Here is a 26,931-nt window from a genome sequence, read left to right on the forward strand (position 1 = left end):
GAAATTTCTTTGGTGGGTAAATTGAATTACATGATTGGGTAGCCCAGATTTTACAGTCATTGTGGTATAGAAGCATTGGAAATTTTCGGGGTGTGTACTAAGATTTTTCAATATGTAAATGTACGCTGTTACAGTATACTGTGGTTCCTTTTTTGGCAATAAGAAAAATAAAAATAGTATTTACAAAAACTAAGTTGACTAAGGCAAATAAAAGAGATTGATTTGACACATCCTTGGTAATAAAATCAGCTACCTGCAGATTATATGCTTCAGTCTGGACTAGAATGTGGGAAGAGATGTGCAGGTTTTTTTGGTGTTTGTGAAAGCTGATTTGGTGCAGCTTACCCCGACCCTGTGATGTGTCAGCTGTTCTGCAGCCAGGATCCAGGTGTGTGCTGCCCAGATCATGTGCATTCACCTCCTGTGTCATACATCCAAATGGCGAATGCTCCTGTCTGGGCACAAGTGTAGGCATCCAAAGATTTAGATCTTCTTGCCATGAGAACATAGAGAAAATGGACTTCAGAGTACATCAGTTGTATGTCACAACTGATTGTTCTGAATGTATTGTTCTATATTTTTGGTGGGGATGACCCATAGTCCAAGGGAATGACATCTCTGAGTGTGCCTGAAAAGGTGATGGTGGCTGAGGAGGATGTATTAGATAGTGTGAGACCTGAGCATGATACGTGAGATAGAATGAAGGTTGGAAATCGTACTGAGAATAGAGGTGGCTTTCTGCATGGAAGGCTGACGATGGAATATGTTGACAACTTCTGCACTTCAGGTTTAAAACTGACATTGAAATACCTTTTACTGGACATACAAAATTTGCTCACTTTCTCATTGCTTTGTACTTCATGTATACTTTCTCTAGAACTATTTATACAATATTCACAATTTATTGTTCAATTTGTCTATTTTCTACAGGTCTCAAGACTTTTTCCCCCCTATTAATCATTATATAGAAAGGAAGAGAGCAGAGTGTGTTTGTGAGGGGATTTCGGTGGATGTTTGCCCTTGTTAAGGCAATGGTGAGAGCGGTTTCTGATCTCAGGGCAGACAAAACCAGCCACCTCAGGAGTTCTGAGGAGCTCCATCACCAAGAACAGCAAACCTGGAAAATGCGCTAGAAGAGAAAGCGGAACTGGGGTTTTGTACCTAACCTCAGTTATCTAACAGAGTGAGAGGGTTATGGTCTTGGGGGAAAGCATTGGAGAGATACATGGACCACCTTGGAGTGGGTGGAATCATTGAAACTGAGAGCTCAATTACAAAAATACTTCTTTGATACTTGAAGTCCTTAAGGTTCTTTATTGCTGAGTTCTTAACCATATTTATTTTTAAAAAGCCGTGCCTCCCCAGTAAAGGGAATAGGCTGCAGTTCTCTAAATTCATGTGGAGGTCTAAAGTGCTGTTTGCTTTGGAGATGGGAAAAATGAAGGAAAAGGCAGTTTGAGTAAGCATTTACCACCTGGACATCTGGAGGAGGAGGTGTGAGTGTGGAGGAGGTGGTTGACAGCCAGTAACAATTCATGGCCAATGAAAATTAGTTGTTCTTCATGCTCTAGAGGAGAATCAAGCCAGGTTGCTTCATGTGTTGTAGTTTACATCTTTCAGTCAGAGAAAGCAAGCAAAGCCTCCTCATGGCAGAAGTGATTCTTCTTGTAATGCAGACTGTCCATACAGCACACAGATGTGATCCCTTGTTCTAGTTTGGAAACTTTTGCTATTTCTGGCAAGAGGAGAAGGAATTTACTATACTTGAAGTAATTAATAATGATAAAGTACATAATAGGTGGCAGTTATTTGTCATTCTTTAAATCCAGATCATCAGAGATCGAGGAAATCTTTATTTTGTAAGGATGTCATTGTTCAGTGAAAGTCTTATTGAAACAGGTTTGGTCCAGTCTTCCCTTAATTCCTCTTGGTAAAACATGATACAGTTTTCAGCTCTACAGAACTACCTACCAGCTGGTAGTGGGGAGTATGTGACAGTATTAGGATCCTGAAGTTGCAAAGATGTATTAAAGCTGCACAGAAGAAATTTAAGACTTTTTTCTCATTATTTTTCTCATTTTCTGGAGAGAAGGTTGATCTCCAGTTAATTTTTGAAGCTTCCTGCTTGGGTTGTATATACAGAATATATATGAAGGAGTGCTAGAATTTCAGTATTCTAATCCAAAGTGTTTGTAGGTAGTGGTCTAATTCATATACCAAAATATGAACTTGCTCCATGCTTTCTGCTTACCTAAAGCTGAAAATTACTGGGAAAATAATGCTCTCTAAGAAAGCCTCTTGATGACTGACAATAGGTTGCATTTGAATTTAGAGTAATTAACACTGAAGCAATGAGTCATTTTGCTTCCATCAAAAGTACTACATTCAAAAAAAGTGTAATGCAAGGTGTTATTCCTCATGAAATACCACATAAACTTAAAGTGCTACTTTTGAAGCCAAAGGATTTTTTTGAGACTTGCTCAATTGCCAGCAACTGAAATCTGTAAGTAAAGAGATCACTCTTAGCTGGAGGCAGTCAGCTGCCTTTAAACTTAATTTCCATGGGAACAGTGATCAGATTAATCAAAATAAGGTAATTGAAGTTTTATAGAAAATAGTACAGGATCTTTATTCAGGCTGATATTGTTTCCATGAAAACATTAGGAAAAAAGGTAGCTAGCAGCCAGGCATTGAGCAAATGATTGCTTCTCTTGTTGAGATTGAGATAGTTTCTGGTCACTGTGTGTTGAACCCTTTGACTTGTTTCTGCTTTTGTAGTATAAAAATGCAGTGCATCAGGTAATAACCAGGCAAAAATAAGCAAAATAAAAATGGATTCCTTTTGAAATAATAGCTAAATCCCCCAACCTTTCACATTTCCTCTCTGAATAAAGACAAAGTTGCTTTTGCATGTGTGTTCACTCTTGTATACTTATGCTTATTTTTGCCTTCAATAAAGTGAAAAAATGCACCTCCATTTTATTCTGGCATAGCTTTGGATGGTGTAGCCTTGTTTGTAGGAGAATGCAAGTTAGGGCCAAGTGGATGGAATAATGCAGTTGTGAAATATGGATCCTATGTGATGGTTCAACTAAAAATATTTGTTATAATTGTAGCTAGTATATTGTTTACTTGGAAGCAGACAGCTGGTGGACATAAATAATAATTTTGTCCTTCTATTTGGAGTCTGTTGAATGGACTGTCCTGTGGTAAATACTTTGTTTGTGGGGTTTTTTTCATATATTTTCATTGTGTACTTTTTGGTAGAAGTTTAACCAAATATCTAGTGTTAACTTCTTTGTCAGGAGTTTAGACATTTGATGTCTCTGATGTAGTTTCTACATCAGAGCTGCTAATGTGTTTAGTAATAGGCACTTGCAACTTTTCCTCTAGATTTTTATGAGGAAGTCCTGTTCCTGTCAACTCCTCTTTCAGCCCACTTTCTTAAAAATAATAATAAAAAACCAAAGATCAGATCCCAAAAGGATCAAATTGTCTTGTTGACAGTTTAGTCTCATAAAAGCTGTAGAAATTAGGTTGGTATAAGAAGTCTCTACAGGTGGGTGTACCAACAAACTTTTGAAATTAAAAATAAAGCAGATAAGCTTATTAAATCAGGGGTGTGAAGTGTTTGTCTTTGAGTATTTCACTTGAAACTTGTGAATAAATCAGTGCTTTGGAATGTGAAAAAACTTTGGTTTAGGTTAAAGTCCAGACAGAGGCTTTTTTTTGGATCAGTGGTAATTGATTTAAAGTTTCTGCTGGGAAAGCTCCAAAGAGTAGCAGAAATCTAGCCAAAATGTACTCGACATAAAAGAAGTAAATCAATCCTTCTAAGATAAATAGTTTGTAATTTCATTGTTACCAAGGGGGCAGTGTACCAACCTGGTGACCAAACTGGTACAGCAGTTCAAAGAGAAGTTTTAGAACTGAAATCTATACTCGTACCCAGATTTTTCTTGTCTTACAAAGCTTGTGCAGTATTTACTTAACCAAAGTGATACATTTTTTGTCTATGATACTGAGACTAATGAAAGGTCTCATAAGCTACTCAGTAATAGTCTGATAAATCCAAGACATCCAAGGATAATGTAATTTTAAACTGTTTTTCTACAGTGTTCTTTTTCCTTGGACCAGAAGTTCTGTGGCAGTACATGTGAGGGAGTGCTTAAAACAATTTTTTTTGTTACTGTCTTGGACTGTTTTCCTTTTAAGAACAGAAAGTCGTAACTACCCAAACCAGCCTCTACAGTGTGAAAACATTGTAAGAGTTAAGAAGGATGGGATGTGATAATTACAAAATCTTTCTGAAGCATGGAAACTGATAAAATAAGATTTAATAAAAATCTTACTTTCAAGATTCGACAAAAATGCCTGCCAGTGTTTCCTACCAGCAGGTTTTGTTACTGCTTATATTAGCTTTCCTTTTTATTTTTGGAAGTCTTGGTTCTATCCTTTGTCCAGCTAATCCTTGTGAAGTTAATTTGTAGTGTTTACTAATATTTGTTAATGTTACACACATGTTCAGTGTTTTTCCTTGGTGTGAAATACAGGTATGCAAACATGGGTTTTACTCATCTTTTCTTTTTCTGTTCTTCAGTCTTGCTCTAAACACTTAAAAAAAACCCCAAACCAACCCTTTTTTCAGTTCTCTCTATTATAGTTTGTTTTTTCCTTTTTGAAGCATGGGAAGAAGAGAGCACCATAGTATGCTAGCTGTGCACTATTCCTTTAGACTTCCCTGTGGCACTGTTTGTATAGCAAACCCCAGTAGTGCAACAAGACAGGGAATGGGGGTTATGGTCAGTTCATCCCCTGAGGCTTCTCCTGCTGCTCAGGGAGAGGAGTTGTTCCCCTGCTGCACCGTGGGGTCCCTCCTATGGGAGACAGTTCTCCATGAACTTCTCCGACATGAGTCCATCTCACGGGAAACAGCTGCCTGTGAACTGCTGTAATGTGAGTCCCTCCCCCAGGCAACAGTCCTCCCAAAACTGCTGCAGCATGGGCACTCTTCCATGGGATGCTGTCCTCCTAAGACAGGCTGCTCCAGCCTGGAAGCAAGGGCCCCCTCTCTCCATGGGTCTCCCACTGGATCACAGCCTCCTACAGGCATCCACCTGCTCTGGCATGGGCTCCTCCATGGGCTGCAGGTGCATCACTGAGTCCCCTGTGGATCCCATGGGCTGCAGGGGCACAGCTGCTCCACCATGGTCTGCAACACAACCTGCAGAGAATTCTCAGCTCTGGCTCCTGGATTGCCTCCTGCCCCTCCTTCTGCACTGACCTTGGTGTCTGCATAGCTGTTCTTCTTACATGCTCTTCTCTGGCTGGAATTAAAACTGCACCACAGCCTTTGTTTTGATTTCTTCTTAAATCTGATATCACAGAGGCATTACCACCATCTCTCATTGGCCCAGCCTTGGCCAGTGGCATGTCCATCTTTGGAGCCATCAGGGATTGGCTCTGCTGGACACGGGGAAAGCTTCTGGCAGCTTCTCACAGAAGCCACCTCTGTGTCCCCCCCACTACCAAAGACCAGGCCATGCAAAACCAATACAGCAAGTCAAGGATGAGTAATTTATTATGGACAAGTGCTGTAACTTAACTGTGCCTTTAATGCAATAGCAAAACCTGAATGTACAGGTTCACTTTGACATAACATCTCCAGTATGGTGACATAGTCTGTTTCTGTGCTACAGAAAAAAGGGTTTCCTGCTTTCTTGCTCCACCTTTCTTTCTGAGGCACCAGTGGTGTAAAAAAAGTTTTCTTATTCCTGTGATGATGTTGAATCATCTGAAGTTAGAGCTGTCTTGGATTTGTTTTCAAAAACCTGGTGCCTCAGTGGGCCATTTAGAGTTGCACGTGAACACCTTGTGGTCTGGTATTTTGCATATCTTCCCCTGCTCCCTAAGACCAGTTTTTCCCTCAGTGTGTTCTCTCATTATGTCTGCAGGCTTCTTCTCTTTCTTATCTACTGAATGAGGATTGGATTAATTCCTTGTCTCAGGAAAATTAAGACAGTAAGTGTATGAAGAGGAAACATTTGTATGCCATGTTAACGTGGCTGTATAAATTTTTAGGGGAAACATTGCTTTCACCTAGTTTGCATGTATTTGCAAAGTTACACTATTTCATTACACGCAAACAAAGTGATACTCCATCAGTGCTGGAATTGAGGATGTTTTGAGGTTTGCCAAATGTAGCAAATACCAGGACAGAAAGACTCCTCTGTCTTGGCTGCAGAGGTGCAGTCTGGTGCACTGAGAAATGGATGTAGCCACTGCTGAGCACCTGCACCAGTAGCCAATTGACCAGAAAGGCAACCACAGACAGAGCAGTGCTTCAGCCAACACAAGCACCAATTGCACTTGTATGAAAAAAAAGCAGGCAGCCTGGTTCCATTTCTCCTCTCCAGCTGATCAAGGCACTGCTGAAATCACACACCTTTTTGCTCTCCAGATTTCTAATCGGATCTATGTTTGTAGATTCCTCAAATACCAGCCCAGGTGCTAAGTCTAGCACAATAGCCATGCCTGGGCCCCAGGCCATTTACCCAACCACCTGTTAACACTGTGAGCCCTTCCAGATAAAGGTCTCCTCTTATTTGCTGGCTATGCCATTAGGGAAATACAAACATACTCTTTTCATCGTTTTCTAGTCTTGGATCTCACACAGAGAGACATATACCTCTCTACATTATTATCAATAAAATAATATTTGATTTTGACTTCTGGATTCCATTGCATATTTTAATTTCATTATATGTGATTCACACACTGTACTAGATGCATCAGTATAACCCTCTTGATCCTTCTGCTAGTCAGTGCTTCAGAACTGTTTGTTTCAGAGAATGTTAATGCAAAGTAGGCACTTTGTGCTCCCTCCTTCAGTTTTAGGTTGTTTTCCCTCTGATTTCTGTCCTGCTGCTTTTCTCCTTCTCTCTGCTTCATAGAGCACTAAAATGAAATCATTACTCCTCAGAGGAGAAGGTTTTGGACCTTGGAGCCACTGACTCTTTTCTGCCCCAGTGGCTCAGGTACAGTGTCACTCTCTGTGTAGAACATGGTATTTACCAAGTGGTGAGCATGGTGGGGGGTGAACAGTCTTAATTTGTCCGTTGAAAATTAAATCTGTATTGTCTACCTATCTCTTTCTAATTTTTCTCGTTGACTTTTGCTAGCAATCATAACCTGCACAAGGTAATTCCAGTGATTTCAATTATTCTCAAACATGACTGCCTCGATTATTTTGATGAGTAAGAGTTAAGAAACACCCCAGTCCTGCCAGCTATAAATGCTAGGGATTATGTATGGAATAGCCTTGAGTACTGCTTTACATTTACTATGGATATCATCTTCATAAAGTATTTTCAATTTTAATGTGCTTTACAGATTGGGTTTCATGGAAAAGAGCAGTTTTTGTTGAGATTTAGTGATTAAATAAGCCAGTAATGACACTGCAGACATACACAGCTTTAATCAGGATCAAACCATAAATCAGGGTGCAATTTAGAATTTCAAAGTTTCAGACATTCTAGGAAAAAAGTAACCCATGATTGTCATCATGTTAATTGGCATCCGAAATACTAAGCTGATCACACTGAAGTTTAGTGTATCATTAAGGCTAACTACAAATCATACCATAGCACGTGCCAAGCAACAAAGCATTTGTAATTGTGTGCCTATGTGCTTTCATCTAGAAACATCCCTTTTCCACCAATTGCTAACTAATAATCTGACCACGTTTTATGATTATCTTCGCCCAAAGGGGAAGCAATATATTCCTTTTGTGGTATGTCAGGAAACCATTGAGGAACACCTATGTGTAGCTTGATCACATGTTCTGTTCTGCTTCTGCTCTTTCTCTCTGTGTTTTCTGAATATGTATATATTTTTTAAACTTATTAGAACTGGATTATTTTCTATTTATTTTTCTACTGCTAAATGAATTTCAGTATGAAAGCCCTTTAATTCCCTTTGTGTTATGTGCATTTATTATCCCTTCATAATCATTCTGTCATGGCTTCTCTGTGGGAATGCCATCCTAGTTTTTATTTATTTCAGCTTTTCTACCGATTTAATTATGTAGGCAAGAGTCACCTCTCGTACACTTGAGGTTGATCATGCAAAGATGTGTATGGTTAAAATGCTTCACTGTATTTTGATTGAGCTGGGGGAACTCAACTGAGTTAAGATGGATCATTATTTTTAATCTCTTATTCTGTCAAGGGTATATTGACCTTTTTGCACAATAGAAGAGGAAATGTGTTGCTTTTTGGTTTTGTTAATGTTATAATTCATGGCCTAAAAATGTAAAACAGAATATCCCTGGTTAATGATACTTCTTGCTGATATTATTTAAATTTTTGCTGGTTTCATATTCAAATGCAGTGTAAATCAGGATAGGTCATGCTACTTAATATTTTGGTCAAATCCTACTTGAAGAAAGGGGACTGGAGTTGGGGAACAGTTCCAGGTTGGAAACTGTCAGGAAATCTCTTGGCATCCCAGTAGTTAATATTTTTGTGTTGCTAGTCTGTATATTTATAGATCCTTATTCCAAGATTGAAATTGCTGAATTTATCCCTATATTCTTTTTTGATAATGGTAGGAGTATTAACGCAGCTGCCTTATCTTTGTTACTCTTGTCTCCTCATTAGGCAATTTCTGCTGTTTTCTACCAGCTTTCCAAAATTCAAAGATATGGTGTGGCTGTAATTTTGTACACCTGTGCAAATACATTTGTGTTACCCCTTCCAATATAAAAATAAATTTATATGTTTGCTTTGATTTGAAGCTTCCTGTGAAATGGGTTTGCATGTTTGGATGATTTAGTGCAAAACCTGAAGTGCACTGCTCTGAAAAGGTACAGGAAAATGGCAGTAAATCTCTCCTAAATTACTGCAGTTTTCTTCCAATATTTTGTCATTATTTTTCATATTTCTCTATATCATACAGCACACATTGCACTTAAGTGTTGGTGTTTCTCCATCCTCTACAGGGAAGGTTGAGAATTAGTTCTATCCTTTAACACTATTGTAATTTTCTGGTTGAACTTGGGACATTTTACTCCTAACATCTCTCTGTCCTTTAAACAAAATTCAGATGCTGTCTTAATGTCTTTTTAAATTAAAAGTCTTGCTTAAATCTTGCTTGTTGATATTAATTACTTTATTAGAATCTCTTTTCTCTTTGTTTTGATTTCCATGCAGTTTAAATTGTAGCCTGGTACCTGGCAGTGTGCAGACCTCAGCAGCTTCTCTTCTTACACTGTGTGCCTTCTGAAGTACTCACTGCAAGTCCTCCATTGCTGATTTTTATTGATCCTAACTTTGCCCCTCCTATTTACATATTTTCTCCATGTTTTTAAATTTTTCTTCACCTACTTTTGCTATTATTCCCAGGGAAAAAAAAAGTGTCTGTGTTTGTCCCTCATTGTCCAAGGCCTGTTTGATATGTTGTGATCTGCTTGGAAGGTTGTGCTACCAATCACCTCTTTTAGAAACAACAGATCATGTGCATGCAAAGCATGTCTTCATAGGCATTCTTTGCTTTCATGGCCATGGTTTCATTAAAAAACATGCAAGGAAATGTTTAATTTTACCCTGGTGACTTGTCCTAATACTCTTACGTAGGTACTTCATTTTACAAACAAAACAAAACTTAAAAAACTTAAAAAACAAAACAAAACTGTTTTGTTTTACTTTGTTTTTTAACATGGACTGTATGCAGGCAGGGGTAGAAGGGAATGGTGGTGCTTTTAGCTCTCTTGCCTGTTGGCAGAGGCTGTAGAGACTTTGCCTGGTGCATTTAAGCACCCTCATGTGTGGCTGCTTTCTGTTTGTCAGTCTGTCTTGCCTCAGGTTGATGTATGGGGGAGTCTGCCTCTGATGACTTTTACATTTGAAATTCTTCAGCGCTGTTTATTTGCATGACTTAAGTCTCCTGCAGTTTTAAATGCAGAATTGACTAAAAATCCATTTCTAGATTTCATATTTGAAAAATGGCATAAATGGGTAAGGTTAGTCCTTAGTATCTGCTTATGGTTGGCTTCTTTTAAATTAATTACTTTGAACATTTCAACAGTATTTAATCTGTTATTTCGTTAGTGTTGTGGGTCGGGATCCAGTGTTTGTGGGATTTTGATGGAGTTTTAGCAGAAGTTGTGTTTACAGCATAATTCTACTCAGATGATGGAGGCCCTAAATAAAAGGGTTTTTTTCATTTTTTGATGCTTCAGAATAGCTTACTTTAAAAAGCGTTTAAAGTAAGCGTTTAAAGTTGATTTTTCTTGAGGCATGTGATAGGGAAGCAAAAGAGTAAGAATAGAAAATGTAATTAAATTGTAATTGTGTTTTGCATGTGTATGAATGCCTAAAATATTGGGGTTTTTATTCCTATCAATAAATTTTCATATGTACAGACATGCAGTTTTCAATGTCAGCGTTTTTCTTAAAATGTAATTTATAGAGGAATTACATAGTGCTGTGAATTAAAATTCCAGAGTTCAGGTTGGCTTGTTTGGTGGCTTTTTAGTTGAGTTTGTTTTGGTGGTGGAGGTTTTTTTGTGTTGTTGTTGATTTTTGTCTTTACATCTGAGTTTTATTACTTACTTGACCTGTGCTGTATCATAACATGTTACACAGGATGTAGGAAAAGCAGAAGAGTGAGCTGCATATTTCTCACATCGCATAAATTGTACTGACCCCACTAGATGGTGCTAATTGATAAATGTATGTCTGTGTATATTTATATATATGTATTTCATTTTAGCTGTAAGCATAGCTATCCATGCCTGTGAATGAAGTTTGGGTTTTGAATGGGTTAATTCTGTACCAATGAGCTGTACAAGGAACCCGAATAGAATTCAGGATTGGATTAACTTGCATTGAGTGCAGACTGTAAGGATAATGTTTACTGTACTAAGCAGGAATAAACCAAATGTTTCATGATTTACAGTTAGCAGTCTCTGCTTGAATAGTAAAACTGAAAAAGCCCAATTCCATGTCAAAGTGTCTCAGCCTGTGTGCAGCAAATCCTGTCATCTTCAATTAATATTTAATTGGCATTTCTCTAGGATCTTAGTTCTGTGGAGAATGGAGTTTGCTGAAAAAAGCAAAGTCAGTTATCTGACAAACAGATAGTTTAGCTGTTGTTCCTGTTAGAGTTGTGTTTGCTTGGTGAGCTGGATTAAGAAAATTTTTTCCTTTAGATTTATATTGTTAACAGAACAGTGAAAATCAATTGCTTTTGGAAAAACGTCTGGAAATTTTATTTTGTATAATGACATAAAAATAAAAGCATCAGTTTGAATTTGTGATGTTTAAAAACAGTAGTATCAGAAGAAATGAAGTTTGCAAAGCAGAATGTTTACATGTAAAACATACTTGTGGGCAAATTAGATCCTTTAAACGTTTATGTAAGTGTAGGTGTTTTCTGAAAGAAAACATTGAGACATTTGAGGCATTATTGAGACAAGTATTAAGTCTAGGCACACATTTGTTTTGTTTCTAGCCTCTAAATCAAATCCTAAACTTAGCCTTCAAGGAAGTCTGTTAGCAGTGAACTGGGGACCTGCTCTTACAACATAGTGTTCGTATAATTTTTTAGCAGATTTCCAAAGACATTTCTAATCTTTCAGTTCTGTCTCACATTAAAGTTTGTTCTTCAGCTGCTTTTATTTGACAAAGCAGGACCATACAGTTGTTCATTTAAAACACGTCCTGTTACCTTTTTATTTGGAAAAGTGCTGTATTAATTTAATTTAGTTTAATTTTTTTAAACATGCTATCTCCATATTCTTAGCAAGTTACCTGTTCGGTCCTCTGATTTGAGCTTTGGGAGCAATGCAACATGAATGGGTATTAGTATTGGCACAGAAAGTATTGTAAATTTTTGTTTGAATTCACTTTATGGCTATTTCTTTGCTAATCAACATACCAGCATAAAGCAGGTATGGACATAACGGGCTATTGGTTTGAGTTTTTTTAAATTGCTGAATCAGATAATCAAATTCGATCACCAGTCATGAAACGTTCAGGATTGCCGTTTTCCCAGATGACCCTCAGCAATAAGATGACAGTTGTTGCTAGAATGTTTTCTGCTTATAAGGATTTCAGATAATGATAGTTTCTAAAACTCAGTGAGCTGTTGATGGGATCTTTGTTCTTTACATTCCAGCAGCACCCAGACCTTTTTCTCCTTTCTTTCTTTCCTTTTGTCAGACTTTCTCTTCCAGACTTTCTTTCCTTTTCTCATTCATATTTATTATGTATAATTATGTTTGTCTATTTTAGATAATTTTTTTCTTTGAACTATTCAAATCTGATATTAAAGATCAAAGAATTATTATATTCTTCTGATTTTTCTAAGGGAAAAATCCTCCTCTCAAATTCATAAAGATCTTTGTATTTAAATACTGGACCTCAAAGGGAGAAACAGAAACATTATATTTGTGCTGCTTAAAAAAAGTTTGCCGTAAAGCCAAAGAAATTTTTATATTTCTTCAAATCTGACCAATACCAAGACTTAGTTTTTAATTTCTGATGTAGATCAATGCTTTGAATTATTTTTATACATAACAATTCAAATTAGTTAGGCATACATTTTGCAGTTATGTTGCATTACTTAGACACACTGAGGGGATACCTAAAAAGGAAATATTTTAGTGAGAAAAAATGGAAGATTTCCTTAAAGAAAAAACAAAACCCCAAGTTTATTTTTAAAAAGTAGGGTTGAAATAATTGAGACGTGTATATATTTTTTCTGATAATTTTTAGTTCATTAGTGTCTCGAATTAAATGTTTTTCCTCAAGTTTTATATTTAGAGTCATAGTATAAACAGCTGTTTCATAATTGCAGTAAAGATTGTTTCCATTTCTGTTTCATTACAACTGCGTAACTTTACTGTGTTCTCTTTCTTGAAACTGAAGGGCTTCAGTGGGAGTTATAATTCTTTCTTGATTGTATTAAATATTCTGTAAGTAAAAGTATATTTTAAAGTAACAGAGAAATAAAGATTTCCTGATATATTTGACATATAAAAAAATATTGCAATTGGTCATAAGCATATCACTATCAGTAACTCAAATACCAAAAGATGTAAGCTTACAATACTTTTTTTCTGAAGACATGTCATTTTAGTGATATTGGTTTGAAAATCAAATACATTTTTTGTCTGTGATTAGTCATTGTCTTCACTTTGGTGATGAGGAAACTGATGCTTAGTTCCTTTGGTAATATGCTTTAAAATCTTTGGATAAAAAATGGTGTTATAATTCTGAGTATTGTTACCATTCACCCTTGCAGTCTTTTCATATGACTTTGACAGTTTTTCTGTATGCATGTTCAGTTTGCTGCATTTGCAGTACTGCACACAATTTCCTGAGAGTTGAGTCAGGATCTTTAAGGAAACATTTGGTATCTTGTGTTGTGAATGATGAACTCCTAATGTTTTCTTAATAAAAGGAGGAGAGAGAAATAGATACTTAGGTGAGCCCGCCTCAAATTCTGTCTTTCATTTAAATCTGAATGCTTCAGTTTGAGAAGTGTTTTTATTAAAGTAATAATACTGAGGAGAGGAGGAAGGAGGATCAAGGTGGGAATGTGTAGGAAGAAGGGCCTTAAACTGGAAAGAGCAGTTTGAGACCTGGAATCCTGAGCTCAGCATTGCTCTTATGAAATATTTCCCTCAAACTTGTACCAATTTTAACATGTGCTTACACAGCTCAGTGTGTGCTTTTGGAGAAAAGATTTGCTATACTTTTATCATATTCTGACTGGTGGTATTCAGACTGGGACACAATGGCTTTACTCCTCAGATTTTTTTTGAAAATGTATTTATGAAGGGTAGAGCATTAAAATTGTAGGGATCTTTCAGCATCCACAGACTGCAGTTTGAAGACTGCTTGTTTCAAAGAAAAAAAAGTGTGAAGTTCCGTTCTTTCTGTTCAAGGACTTCATGTCCTTAGCTCACACAAGAGAGTTTCATTCAAATTTGAAATTGTTCTGATGCTCCTTCCTTTGGAAATGGGGTTAAAAGTACAGAAAAACAATTTTGAAAATACTGTATACAGTAGCCATGTAGACTGTTTGGCTCTAAAGGGGCAGGGAAATTTATTTTGGAGCAAGTGCAACTTGTTGAGCTTTGGTCTGAACTTCCTCTGTCTATCTAGGGACCCTTTTCCTATAAGCAAAGTCATCAAAACCTTTGCTTATTACTGACAAAAAAAGGCCCATTTGAATGAAGTCTGTGAAATCTCGTATAATAGGACCTTTATTTTATTGTATAAGGAACAATGAATTCAAAGTGAATTTTTTTTAAAAGCAAAATAAACATTTTTAGAAACTCTGCATGAATAACTGGGTTTGTAGCCAGTATTTAATCTGTTTTGCTTAACATTGCAAAAATAAAATAGCAAATGCTATTACCATATTACCTCCTTTTAGCAACAAATGGAGAAGGAGAATTGCCATCCTTTATTGTGTGTGGGGGAAAACATAGTGACAAAGAACAAGGAAAAGGCTGAGGTATTCAATGCTTTCTTTGCCTCAGTCTTTACCAGTAAGACCAGTTGTGCTGGAAGACAGGCACAGGGATCAGAATGAACCCCCATAATCCTTGAGGAAATGGTGAGTGACCTGCTACAACACTTAGACACACACAAGTCTATGGGGCCAGAGGGGATCCACCCAAGAGTACTGAGGGAGCTGGCAGAGGTGCTCTCAAAGCCCCTTGTCATCAGTTGCCATCAGCCCTGGCTGACTGGAGAGGTCCCATTTGACTGAAAGTCCACAAATGTGACACCCATCTGCAAGAGGGGCTGGAAAGAAGATCTGTGGAACTACAGGCCTATTGGCCTGATCTCGGTGCTGAGGAAGGTCATGGAGCTGATTGTCATGAGTGCCCTCACGGGGCAGGTATAGGACAACCCAGGGGATAAGGCCCAACCAGCATGGGTTGAGGAAAGGCAGACCCTGGTTGACCAGCCTGATCTGCTGTGACAAGGGGACTCACATACTGGATGAGAGAGTCTGTGGATATGTCTACTTGAACATGAGTGAAACCTTTGGCACTATTTCCCACAGCATTTTCCTGGCTTGGATAGATGTGCTCTTTGCTGGGCAAAAAGCTGTCAGGATGGCCAGGCTCAGAGTGTTGGTGAATGGAGTGACATCCAGCTGTCACTGGTCACCAGTGGGGCTCCCCAGGGCTTAATATCAGGGCCAGTCCTGTTTAATATTTTAATCAATGATCTGGATGAGGGGATTGAGGGCACCCTCAGTCAGTTTGCAGAGACACCAAGCTGGGTGGGAGTGTTGATCTGCTGGAGTGCAAGAAGGCTCTGCAGAGGGATCTGGACAGGCTGAATCCATGGGCTGAGGCCAGTGGTACAAGGTTCAACAAGGCCGAGTGCCAGACCCTAGCCTTGGGTCACAACAACCCCTGCTGTGCTACAGGCTGGGGGAACAGTAGTTGGAAAACTGCCTGGCAGAAAAGGACCTGGGAGTGCTGGTTGACAGCAGCTGAACATGAGCCAGGGAGTGCCCAGGTGGCCAAGAGGCCGATGGCATCCTGGCCTGGCTCAGCAATAGAGTGGCCAGCAGGACTAGGGCAGTGATTGTCCCCCTGTACTGGGCACTGGTGAGGCCGTGTCTCAAATCCTGTATTCAGTTCTGGGCTCATCAGATCTGGAAGGACACTGAGGTGCTGGAGCATGTCTAGAGAAGGGCAGTGGAGCTGGTGAAGGGTCTGGAGCAGAAGTCTGATGAGGAGCAGCCGAGGGAGCTTGGGGGTGTTTAGCCTGGAGAAAAGGAGGCTCAGGGAAGACCTTATCACTCTCTACAACTGCTGGAGAGGAGGCTGTAGCCAGGTGGGGTCAGTCTTTTTTCCCAAGTATCAAGCAATAGGACAAGAGGAAATGGCCTCAGGTTATGCTAGGGGATGTTTAGATGGGATTTTAGAAAAATTGTCTTCACTGAAGGGGTGGTCCAGCATTGGAACAGGCTGCCCAGTGAAGTGGTTGAGTCACCATCCCTGAAGTATGTAAAATACACATAGATGTGGCACTTAGGGACATGGATTAGTGGTGGACTTGTCAGTGCTGGCTTAATGGTTGGACTTGGTTTTAATGGCTCTCTTTGATTTTCAGCTCAAGGGAAGTCATGGTATATGAACATAATAGAGGCATTTATTAATTTTCTTTTGTATTCTTTGGTGATTCTAGCATGAAGACAGGAAATTCTAAATTAGAGATACTAGACATAGATCTATGTGAATTATAGATTCTAATTACAAATCTATATTTCTATTATACAGAAATACTGTAAGACATAGATTGGCAGGCATATCCCATTGTTCATGAAGGACATGTTTGTTAAAAATGTCAGTAGTAGGTACTTAACAGATACTGAAGTACTTTTTCTAATAAAACCAAATGTGATGGGGAGGTAAAATTTAAGAACACAGTGTATATACCACGGAGAAGCAAAGGGCAGGATCACCATGTTTATCAGTTGGTCACTCAGTGTCTATCTTGATTTTCCCAACACAGAGAGAGTAGAAGAGATGCTTTTTCATTTCACAATGAAAATCAAGAGATGGGTCCTTACAGACTTGAGACTTCGATAAGACTTCTTTAGGACAAAATCAAATCTGACAATGCCCTTGTGACTGTGTCAGGTTAAGTCTCAGAGCTGCTTCATCTGTGAAACTGCTTCAAATAAACTCCTGAGTGCAGGTGTTCTTCCTGAAGCATTGAATTTTCTCTGTCTTCATCATCTTCTTTAGATGCTGCCCTGCTAATCAAGGTCAGTCAAGGGCAAGGGACAGACAAGTTACGTAATAAGGCACAGTGCTAAATGATTGACAAGAAAACCCTGAAACCACAGACTTAAAATCGACGGAGAATAGAATTTTACCATACAACTTACTGCAGTGTGCACAAGCATTTATTCTGTCTTGAAATTTCTGGCTAAACAATAGAAACCAGTTATTTATAAACTATTTATAAATGAGACTGGAATGACTAATAATTCATATTACCAGAATTTTAGCAAGGCTCATTTTTGTCCCTGACAAAATCAATACATAAGTTGAGTTTGCCAATTGAGAAAGTTGCCTCCTTTCCCCCAAGGTTCCTTTCTTTAATTTATAGCATGCTGTGCTTCTTTTATTGGCTTTAACAATATAATTCATAATAATCACATGATATTTGCCATCACTGTTAACTGGGCACTTCCGTTGTTACACCTCTGTCGCACATATAAGCACTTCATAACCAAGTTCTTGCTGAATCAAATTTCAAGCAGCAAGTGTTTGCTGAGAGTCTGACTTGAAGCTGTGGCCTCTCCAAGCATCACTGCTGATTTGCACTGATTGCACCTGATTTCAAATAATGTAACTTTGTACATCTGTTGATAGCACACTATTATATAATTTTTACAAAACATAACCTGACAAGAAAAATGCCCTTAAATGGGATCTATTATCACATTTTTAAACTTAGAAAATTACTGTAATTGTGCATACAGTTCCGAAAACTTAATTCTGAAAATGCAATGCTATTAGAAATTTCTGGAGGAATTCTGTTTTGAATATAGGCTGTTCTGATTGCTGGGTAAAGGACACTTTTTAAGTGTCATCCAGGACGTCCTGGTCTCTTAGCAACCTTATCTTTAAGGACTGAACAGTGCTAGTGTAGATTTAGATTGAACATAAGGAAGAAATTTTTTATGATGGACACGGTAAGACACTGAAACAGAGAAGTTGTAGATGCCCCTCTTTGTAAGTGTTCAGTGTAAGGCTGAATAAGACTGTAAGCAGCTTGATCTAGTGAAAGGTACCCCTGCCCATGGCAAGGGGTATAGACTAAACGATCTTTGAAGGTCAAACCATTCTGTGCTTGGAGTTTGGTTTGCATTCTTTTAACACAACTGCAGAAATTTTGGTAACCTCAAAGCACTTTGGTCCCAATATGCATGTTTAATTGTTGGCTTTTTTCAAATAATGGGCTTCAAGTACAGATATGATGGGTAGAAAGAGTGTTGGAGATTTTTTTTGTTTCCTGAGTTTTGCTGTAGCACAAAATTGAACTGACATTTTGTAGGATTTTGGTAACAGGCTTCTTTTCCTGTGATACCTCTAACGTTCCTTGCAGTGTTAACATGAGTGAGTTTAATCTTCAATGGATATAATGTTTTAAGATGACAGAAATTAACAAAATCCTGTCCAGTTTAGTCTTAGGCCTCCTTTTTCAAATGCTATTGAAATCTCCAGTTATGACCCTTGTCCACTCCTCAAAAAGTCAACCCTTGTCAATTGCTCAAACACCCTTTAGCAGCAGATGAGCTAAGGCTCCAGCTAAGGAGCTTGGGTTTCTATCCAATTTAGATGCCCTGTTGGTTATTTCCTTGTTCTAGGTAGTTGTGAGGGGTAGAAACAAGTGCTGCAGGGGGAATCACCACCACCAGCTGCCCAATGCCCATCCAGTCTCCAAACAATATCTGCTTTGGAAAAACATGACTCTATGTAGTGTGAAATATCCCTTTGGTCAGTTTGGGTCAGCTGTCCCAGCTGTGTCCTCTCCCAGACTCTTGGCCACCCCCAGCCTACTCCCTGCAGGGAACAGAGCAAGAGCAGAGGTGGCCTTGATACTGCACAAGCCCTGTGCAAAAATAGCTGAAGCCTTGCGCTGTCATCAGCACAGTTTTGGCCACAGATCTAGAGCACAGCACTCTACAGGCTGCTCTGAAGAAAATTAACTCTGTCCAACCAAGCCCCCTGCAGCAGTTTATACTTGACAGTCTGCAGGCTTTCTGATATATTAGTGATTTCATGCTATACTGACAAAAAAAACCTTTTAATTCTTTATTATAGTGCAAGTTTATAGTTCTTTCATTAGGGTTATCTGACATGTTCTGAATTTCTTCTAAATACTATTAGCTGTTCAGGCAGAAATATTTCCATGTCATTAGCCTGCATTTGAATTGTTAGGAAATTCATGATTCTGCTTTTTGGAAAAATGGCTTAAAGGGGAATTGCTCATCTGTTGTGCTAAACCTTTTTGCTGTGGAAAATTGGGCTAGATTTGAGATCTCTGAGTATCTGTTTTTAAGCCTTCAGAGGCTTGCTTTGATTCTTGTAACATTCTTTCAGAGGCCTTTCTGCACTGTGCAATCACTTAATTTATATTTGAGGCAATTTAATGTTACTGCAGGGATTGAAATACTCATTGCAAACTTTGAGTAGTTAGTGATGATTTACTCATTTCTATTTTGTCTTTTCTAAAATACATAATGCTATTTTCTTAACAGTATTCTATGTCTCTTAACTGCAATTCAATTGGTATGACTAGAATGTTATTTAAAGGCTGTGTTCTTAGTTTTCCTACACCTTGGGTTCATCATGGCATTATACTGCAGAGTTGTTCATGTATTTAAGTTCATTAGTGTACCAAAGCTGCAATAATAACTATAGGAAGGTTTGGAAACAAATGAGTAATTTTGCATTCAGTGTGTATTTCTGTGCAGTGTAAATAGGCTTACGGACAACCACTGAGTGATGAAGATAAAGAGTTGGCTAATTTTCCTGTTACTTTCGTCTGATACAGTAGGGTTCTGGAAGGAGAAAAGAAGGGAATTAGATTAGCTGCTAATGAGTATTCAGGCAAGACTAAGGATAGTCCAGAGGAAAAACCCAGAAATATATATGATTAGATCCTTAGTGCCAATTCTTCTGTTGCATTAAACAAAGGTAATGTTGCATTGTTTCATGCATGCACATAATAAAATGAACTTTCAGGTATCTTATCTTTATGCTGAGTGATAGCTCATCCCATAAAATAAAACCTAAGGAAGGGAATGTTTCTATAACTCATAGGAGGCTATAAACTCTGATGTTTCTCAAAAGGTGAAGCACTCTGGTCCAAAATTGCTGTCTGCCCCAGAATGATGGTCAGTGCAAATTTCTCACAAGATCCTCTTCAGCATCTCCTGTCAGGAAGGTGTCATTACTATAAAAAAAGCTCTTACCCAGGGGTGTTGACATGTCTGAGTAGTTGGTGACACCCCTGCATGGTCGGCAGAACATTTTTATGCTATGTGTGTGACAGTTCTTCTCTTTTATGTGCTGATATGGCTCACTGATGGCCAGTGGTTTTTGGGTTACGAGTGTTTGCATATTGTATTCTTACATATGCTTACTCTTTACATATGCCAACTATTCTATCAAAAAGACAAAGTTTGTCTCCTGGTAACTCTTTAGACCTTTGGTGCCTGCTTATCCCACTCTCCTATTTTCAGTCATACGGTATTTGAACTGTACATGGAAATGAAGAAATCTGAAAGGAGAAATTAAGCTTATTTTTATAGGACTCTTTGCTCAAGATTTTTATTTTTCTGACTTGGAAAGCTCCTCATGGCTTTTGAAATAGTCCAGGCTGAGGACGCTGCTCTGCTTTATTATAGAAAGCTTAATTCAGTCTCTCTGGGAAAATCCAGAAACAATTTCTCTTGCTTACAAGTGTGCCAAAAATTGTATAAATTTGCAAATGATTATTTTTCCCTCTTGGGGCATAACTTCTACAATCTACAAGAGTAGATTGTCAGTTTTTGCAGAACCTCATAAATCTTCCTACCCTACAGTGAAAAGAATAGGTAGTCATAAAAAAAGACCAACAAAAAAAATAGCCCAACAACTTAGTCATCTGTTCAGCAGAACAGCTTTTTATGTTTTATTTACAATATATAATTCTTGCTTTAACAGACTTGGTCTCATCTGTGAAGAGATTTTCAGCATCAAGGCTTTACATGCAAACGTCAGAAGAACTTTAAACAGATGTACTATATTTCCTATTTTTAAGCACAATACAGTTCTATATTTTCCATACGTTGTATAAGTTTCTAGTAGAGAGAAGGCAGTGGTATTAAAGTTACTGGACATCCGGTATTGCTGCACAATGTAAGCTAAAGTTGCCTTTTGTATTAAATAAAATTCTTTAGATTGAAGCTCAAACAGATGGTTGCAAATACGATACATCATATCTTGAGTAGGTGAATGCTCTCTTCTACTTTTGAATCCACTCTTATGCTTCTCTCAAAGTGTTTCAGGATGGTTTTAATTTCTGTTACAGTATAATTTCATTGAGTGAAGTTTGTAGAGGGGAGCAGTATTTGCACCACCTTGTCCTGTTTTGCTTTTAATGTCTATGGTTACTTCACATTATTCATTTTCATCAATGTAGTCACTTAATCTAGGTATTCAGATTTCAAATTCTACTTGTGTAAGAATTTGAAATTTGGAAATGTAGTGCTAGGTGTGCTTGCATTAGCATGATTTACAAATTTCATGTTTGGGAAAATAATTAACTGAAGGACCGTGCGGAGAGGTTGCCAAAGCATATGACTATGTGCACAGCAGTTTTTCTAAAGGTGCTTGTCATAAAGGCTGTCATTCATTATCCTGAAGTGTGGCAATTCAAAGGCCACCATGTTTGCAAACATGATCTGTCATCCTTGAAAGACAACAGAGATGACCTAGTACCCAGTGAGTAGGGAATTGCAAGTGCTGTGCCCATCTTCAAAAGAGGCCTAAAAATACAACATGAAGAACTAGAGGCCAGTCAGCACTACTGTGATCTGTGGGGGAAATTATGGAACAAAGCATCTTGGAACACATCTCTAGACACAAGGAGGGAAGGAGTTGCCTGAAAATGCATTTTTGCCTCACTGAAGTTTTTGCTTTATCAGTGGACTTGCACCAAATCTCCTGTCTTACTGCATTCAGAAAGCTATTATATATAAGTGCTGTATACATTATGGATAAATTACTTATCCAGAAGTTAGAGGTGTGAGGTAACTGTTTTTATGATGTATATGATAATTTTATACTAATATGAAAGGTAATCCTTGTATTGCACATTGATTGTGTCTTCGTGTACAGACCAGTGCTTTTTAATTTCCGTAGGTACATCCTTTCAATAACAAAGATGTGAAAGACAGATGTTGTCATCTAATGATCTGATTCAAAAAGTAGATTCAACTAACAAGGCAAACTAAAATAAAATCAGTTATTTGGAGGAAAAAACCCATTCTGTATTGAATCCTGAATGGAAGTGTGCTGAAGTTGCAGTGTCTGTTACCAAAGACCATGAAATGTTTATCTCTAGAATCACTCGTGGTTCTAGCACAGTAAGTTAATAAAGTTTTCAACCTGATGTAGCAAAAGCAAGTATCAAGAACTGTTCAATTTTGCTGCATACTTGTTTAGCTTCTGGGTTTTTTCTCTAGTACTCCTCCATAATCAAATAAAACCTTAATTATTGTCCTTAAATGCTTAACTGGATTCCAACATCCACTCTTAGGAAAAGAAAAATTTGTTTTCAGTCATTTGCTGGCTATAGACAAAGCCAATAGCTTGTTAAAGTTACACTGTGCCACATCTTGAAAACCTAATTTTTGTTGCATGAATTTACAATTGTATAACATTTTTCTCAAAGGTGGGTTAAGCAAGACTGTCTCTCCATCTTTTTGTTTGGTTGATTTTTTCCTTTTTCCTTTTTTTAATTTCACTGGTAAAGATATGTACAAGTTGCCCAGGTAAAAGCAGCTTCATCGGCAGTGGCACTTCTGTTTTCTTCGAGAAACTAGGAGGTGGCATAGGCAACTGCTTCTGACCTCAGAGCTGGTGGAAGCTCAGTCTGGATAAAATCAAAATGTTGGCTGAAACAATCAAAAAATTATGGATTTGAGACTTTCTGATTTACTGTTCCTTTTAGTTGTTCAAGTTCACAGTATAAGTAAACCACAAATTTCTGCCAAAGTCAGGGAGCTGCAACTCCTTGTTTTGTTTAGTTTCTCTGCTTTTTGAGCTAGAAATATGAAGTTGTCCAGTCCCTTACAGTTTTGTGAAATCCAGTATGAATTAGTCTGAGTAATTACTGAATAAACAATGTCTACATAAGCTATGTAAAATTCAAATTCATGTTCTGGAGACAATAGTGCTTTGCATGGAGTTTCCAGATGAGAACAAATTAGTTTACAACTTAGAAATTAAATGATTGTAGTGCCTTCATGCTTCACCACGGTATGTCAGAACTTCAGCATTCTTTAACCAATGGCATACTGAAATAATCTTACCAAGATTGCAGAACTGATGAAGGAATCGATCAATTCTTAGACCTTGCTATGCCATGTTGTATTGTTATGCTCTTTACTTTGGGGAACATATAGTCTTAATGAGGAAAAACAGATGTGGAATTAGGGTTATGAAGCACAGCAGAAGACAGGAAAAATGGCAAGCACAAGTGTCACTGACATGGCATTATCTTGTTATGGACATAGTTGTGGAAGTTCAGCTTAAATTAAAAAAGAATGGGCTTGAAATTAAAGAGTGAGGGAGTCCTAGGCAGTGAGAGGAGTGAGTGCTGCTGGCAGAGGAATAAGCAGAGAAAAGCAAATGTGGAAGAAGGGGGAAGGCTGGAGGGAACCCTTGGTGCAAAATGGGTGTGATCTGGTCAACTCTGAACAGTTTTAAGGGTGCAGAGGTGTTTGGTTGCTCTTTAAAGCTGTCCCTGCTGCCTGGCATCTGTCCCGCTGCTCCCTCAGCAGCGTGCTGGGGAGTGCTAGGATATCCCTGGGGATCCTGTTTCCCACTCCACAGCCTCTGCCAGACCTTGTCCTCCCCTCCTTGCCAAGCACAGAAGTCCCTGATTTAGCTCCTTTTGCAGCTCCTCCAGCCATCTCAAGTTTATGCCTCCTTCAGAGCAGCAGAACTAAAACAGAAGTCTAAGAATGGGTACATTTGAATTAGTTCAGACTACTGTTGTCTTCTTTTTTTAGATTTTAATTAGTATTTGTATATCCATGTATCTTCTGGAAAATAATGTCAATAAAGTTAAATGTTCAATAAAGTCCTGTATGCTATTCTGAAATAGCTTTAAAGAAACTTGTTAGAAGTCTTAAAATACTTTGGGTCTTGAAAGCATTCATACAGGAAAAAATCTAAATTTTGAAATGCATAACTTGTGGAGGAGGAAACAGGGTGGCTGTTTAAATGGTGCTGTATCCTTTCCCTTTCTGAAAAAACTATAGCACAGTGCATCTTTAATGTTGATAACTTGCCATTAAAAACCCTAAGTTGCTGAAGGACCGCCTCGTTCTTTCAGATGTGTTAGAATTCATATTAGCACTACTTTCCCCTTGTTTCTGAATTATTTTAATGATGGCAGCTGCTCCACCAAGTTGTCTGTCAAGATGTGGGTGGCAGGCTATTATTTCACTTCATAAATCATAATTTACAGGGGGTTTTATATCCATCTTGGGGATAAACACTTTATGCTTTGTGTTTTCAGCAGCAATATAAAATGTAATTGATACTTGAAGCAATATGTTAGAAATATGGGCAGAGAAAGCCAGGAGAGAAAAATCACAAATGTTTAGTTTTTCTGTGGGTTGGTCTGCATACTGAGCATTTTTTCCATCTGATTTCATATTCTTAGCACTTCAACAGAGGATGATGATGAATTGCATTTACATGATTGCTGCCTGTAGGTTACTATAAGGATGTTTAGTTACAGACAGTCAACAGACTCAACAGGGTTCTTTTGTACCATTTTTCATGCTACTAAATAAACTTATCACTTTGTACTATTGTCTTCCAGATTCATGAAAAACTGCATTATTATGAAAAACAGAACCCAGTGCCCATACTCCATGGTGCAGCAGCCTTGGCAGATGATGTAAGTGTCCCCTGCTGAGATCACTGGTACCAAGTCTCCCAAAAAACTGACTGCAAGCAGAACTCTTCGTAGTGCAGACATATGAATGTAATCCTCTGAGCTGAAATCATAAGAAGCTGCAAAGGTTTCCAAAGGTTCTGTCATCACTGGGCTTGTTGCTGATATTACTTTGATTTTTATTCACTTGCATGTTATAAAAACATTGCATCTAGATAGCCTCTTGTTCTGCTTTAGTAAGTAAGCAATAAAAATTACAGGTTCAAACTCTACTGGGAGGGGAAAAGCTGTCAACTATTAGTGTTTTGACAAAGTCACAGACAAGAGGAATGCTTTGGAAAAATAAAGACAAATGAGATAGCAGCATTGCTGAAAGAACATGAGAAACGACAAATATTACAGAAATGAAGCATATGAAATGCCTAGGATGGAGGCTTGTTAAAAAAAAAATCAAAACTATTTAAGAAAAAGTACAGTAGTGATTTATTGATTTTGGAGCTTTCCAAATTACCTTCATAACCAAAAAATAAATTGTAAAAGTGGTCAGCATTGATGGAGTAGTTAATTTCCTGTTACTATAATTTTTATTTTAAAGAAAAAAAATCCTGCCTGCCATTTCTTGCTATTTGGTTAATTCTAGGATTCAGATGAATTGTGAACACACCTGTATAAACTATGACTGAACCTGAAGTAGGCCAGAATAGAGAAATGTTTAATAAATTGTGGTTTAGGTGAAATCCAGAAATCTTTGTTGCAACTGATGATGTCATGTTGCTTTTTGGAAAAGGCAATATGTATTAGGATCCATTTCAAATGCAGCATGTTTGAAACTTTACATGCTTTATAGATGTTTTAAAATCTTAACTATCTACTTATATAACTGATAGATCTTGATTTTAAATTTTACAAATGATTAAATGTTGTGAATTGAGATTGGTAGCATTTTAACAAAAACCGAAAACTTATTTGAAGACTGTTGAAAAAAGGATACATGGTAATTTAATCATGTTTCAGTAGGAGGAGAGCTATATTCTGTAACATACAAACTCTAATACTACATTAGCCTTGACATCAGGCATATATTAATAATATTTTTTTAACCTTCACATAGCTCTGAATAATGTTGATAGTAATTTTGAAAATTAGAAAGCTGCTTGAAATTCTCTTCATTAAGTTCTTGCTGACATATTAATAATCCTTGCTAATATTTGTGTTATGGATCTCTGGGTTCAAATTCTTAATAAGAATAATTTCTCTTTTTTAGATGCAAAACTTAGTTTTTGATACTTTCAGAAATGCTGAGCAATCTCATTCTTTGTTCAGGCCCATTTAAAATGTATAGTTTTGGAAATCTTCAAATTAAAGTTCTCTGCCACTCCTTAGTTGAGAGAGGTTGTGGCTTTTAACCCTATGAATGTATTATTACGTACATTTGGTAGTGTTTTTTAAGTGTACATATTGGGACACGATTGCCTCTAGATATCTACCTACTTTATATGTACAGCTTCTTTTTACACATACTCTTGCTGGTTCTTCATTAATTATGTGTAGCTGAACTGCAGATTTTATGGACACTGTCCCATAGGGTAAGGATGTCGTTTGGTGGCTGAAGTCAGGCTAGCACACCACAGGATGTTTTGATAGTTATCAGCAAATTCTGAGGAAGCAAATTTATATGCAGTGAGCTTTGTAGCTCCAAAACTCATTAAGTTTCAGGATTAAAATGCTATTCATTTTTTGGCATGTTTGTCTGACTGGTTGTCAGCTTCAGGGATTTAAGAGCACGTTGGTATAATAAAACACGCTTTCATTTCAATAGGCTTAAAATTAATGTTTTCTCTTCCTACTGATAGTAACTGTTCTATAGTTAAAGGAGGAGACATTCTTATTAGCAAGTAGATATTTCCTGGTTGATTTAAACCTCAAATTTGAGGTGTTGCTGTATCATACCTAAAACTGTTTAAGGAGTGTGTTTTTATTCTCTTGTTATTTTTTAAAGCAGTTTGAGAAGTAAGAATTGTGGCAAGGCTTTTCTAAACATTTTCATATTCCTAGCTGCCATACCTTCTCTTTCCTCTCCCCCAGGGGCTTTTAGGCTGAATTTCCCATCATACATTCTGTTTGCCTCTTATTTTGGAGTAACAGTGTCTGACTTAGGGCTCAGTGATCTAAACATCTGTTGTGGTTCCAGCCAGGA

At 37.7% G+C, this 26,931-nt stretch overlaps 1 protein-coding gene across 4 annotated transcripts in view; it reads left to right on the forward strand.

Moving 5' to 3' along the window:
* MPP7 (MAGUK p55 scaffold protein 7) overlaps positions 1–26,931 on the forward strand; it is a 154,538-nt gene that overhangs the window by 64,294 nt on the left and 63,313 nt on the right. For all 4 annotated transcript variants that reach the window (XM_085050447.1, XM_085050450.1, XM_085050448.1 and 1 more), the window contains one exon: positions 24,660–24,737. In XM_085050447.1, coding sequence (XP_084906573.1) covers positions 24,660–24,737 — 78 coding nt within the window. The remainder of the gene's footprint in view (positions 1–24,659; positions 24,738–26,931) is intronic.

Source organism: Lichenostomus cassidix, chromosome 2 (assembly GCF_008360975.1).
Source record: "Lichenostomus cassidix isolate B80296 chromosome 2, HeHo_3.0, whole genome shotgun sequence".
Classification (NCBI taxonomy): domain Eukaryota; kingdom Metazoa; phylum Chordata; class Aves; order Passeriformes; family Meliphagidae; genus Lichenostomus; species Lichenostomus cassidix.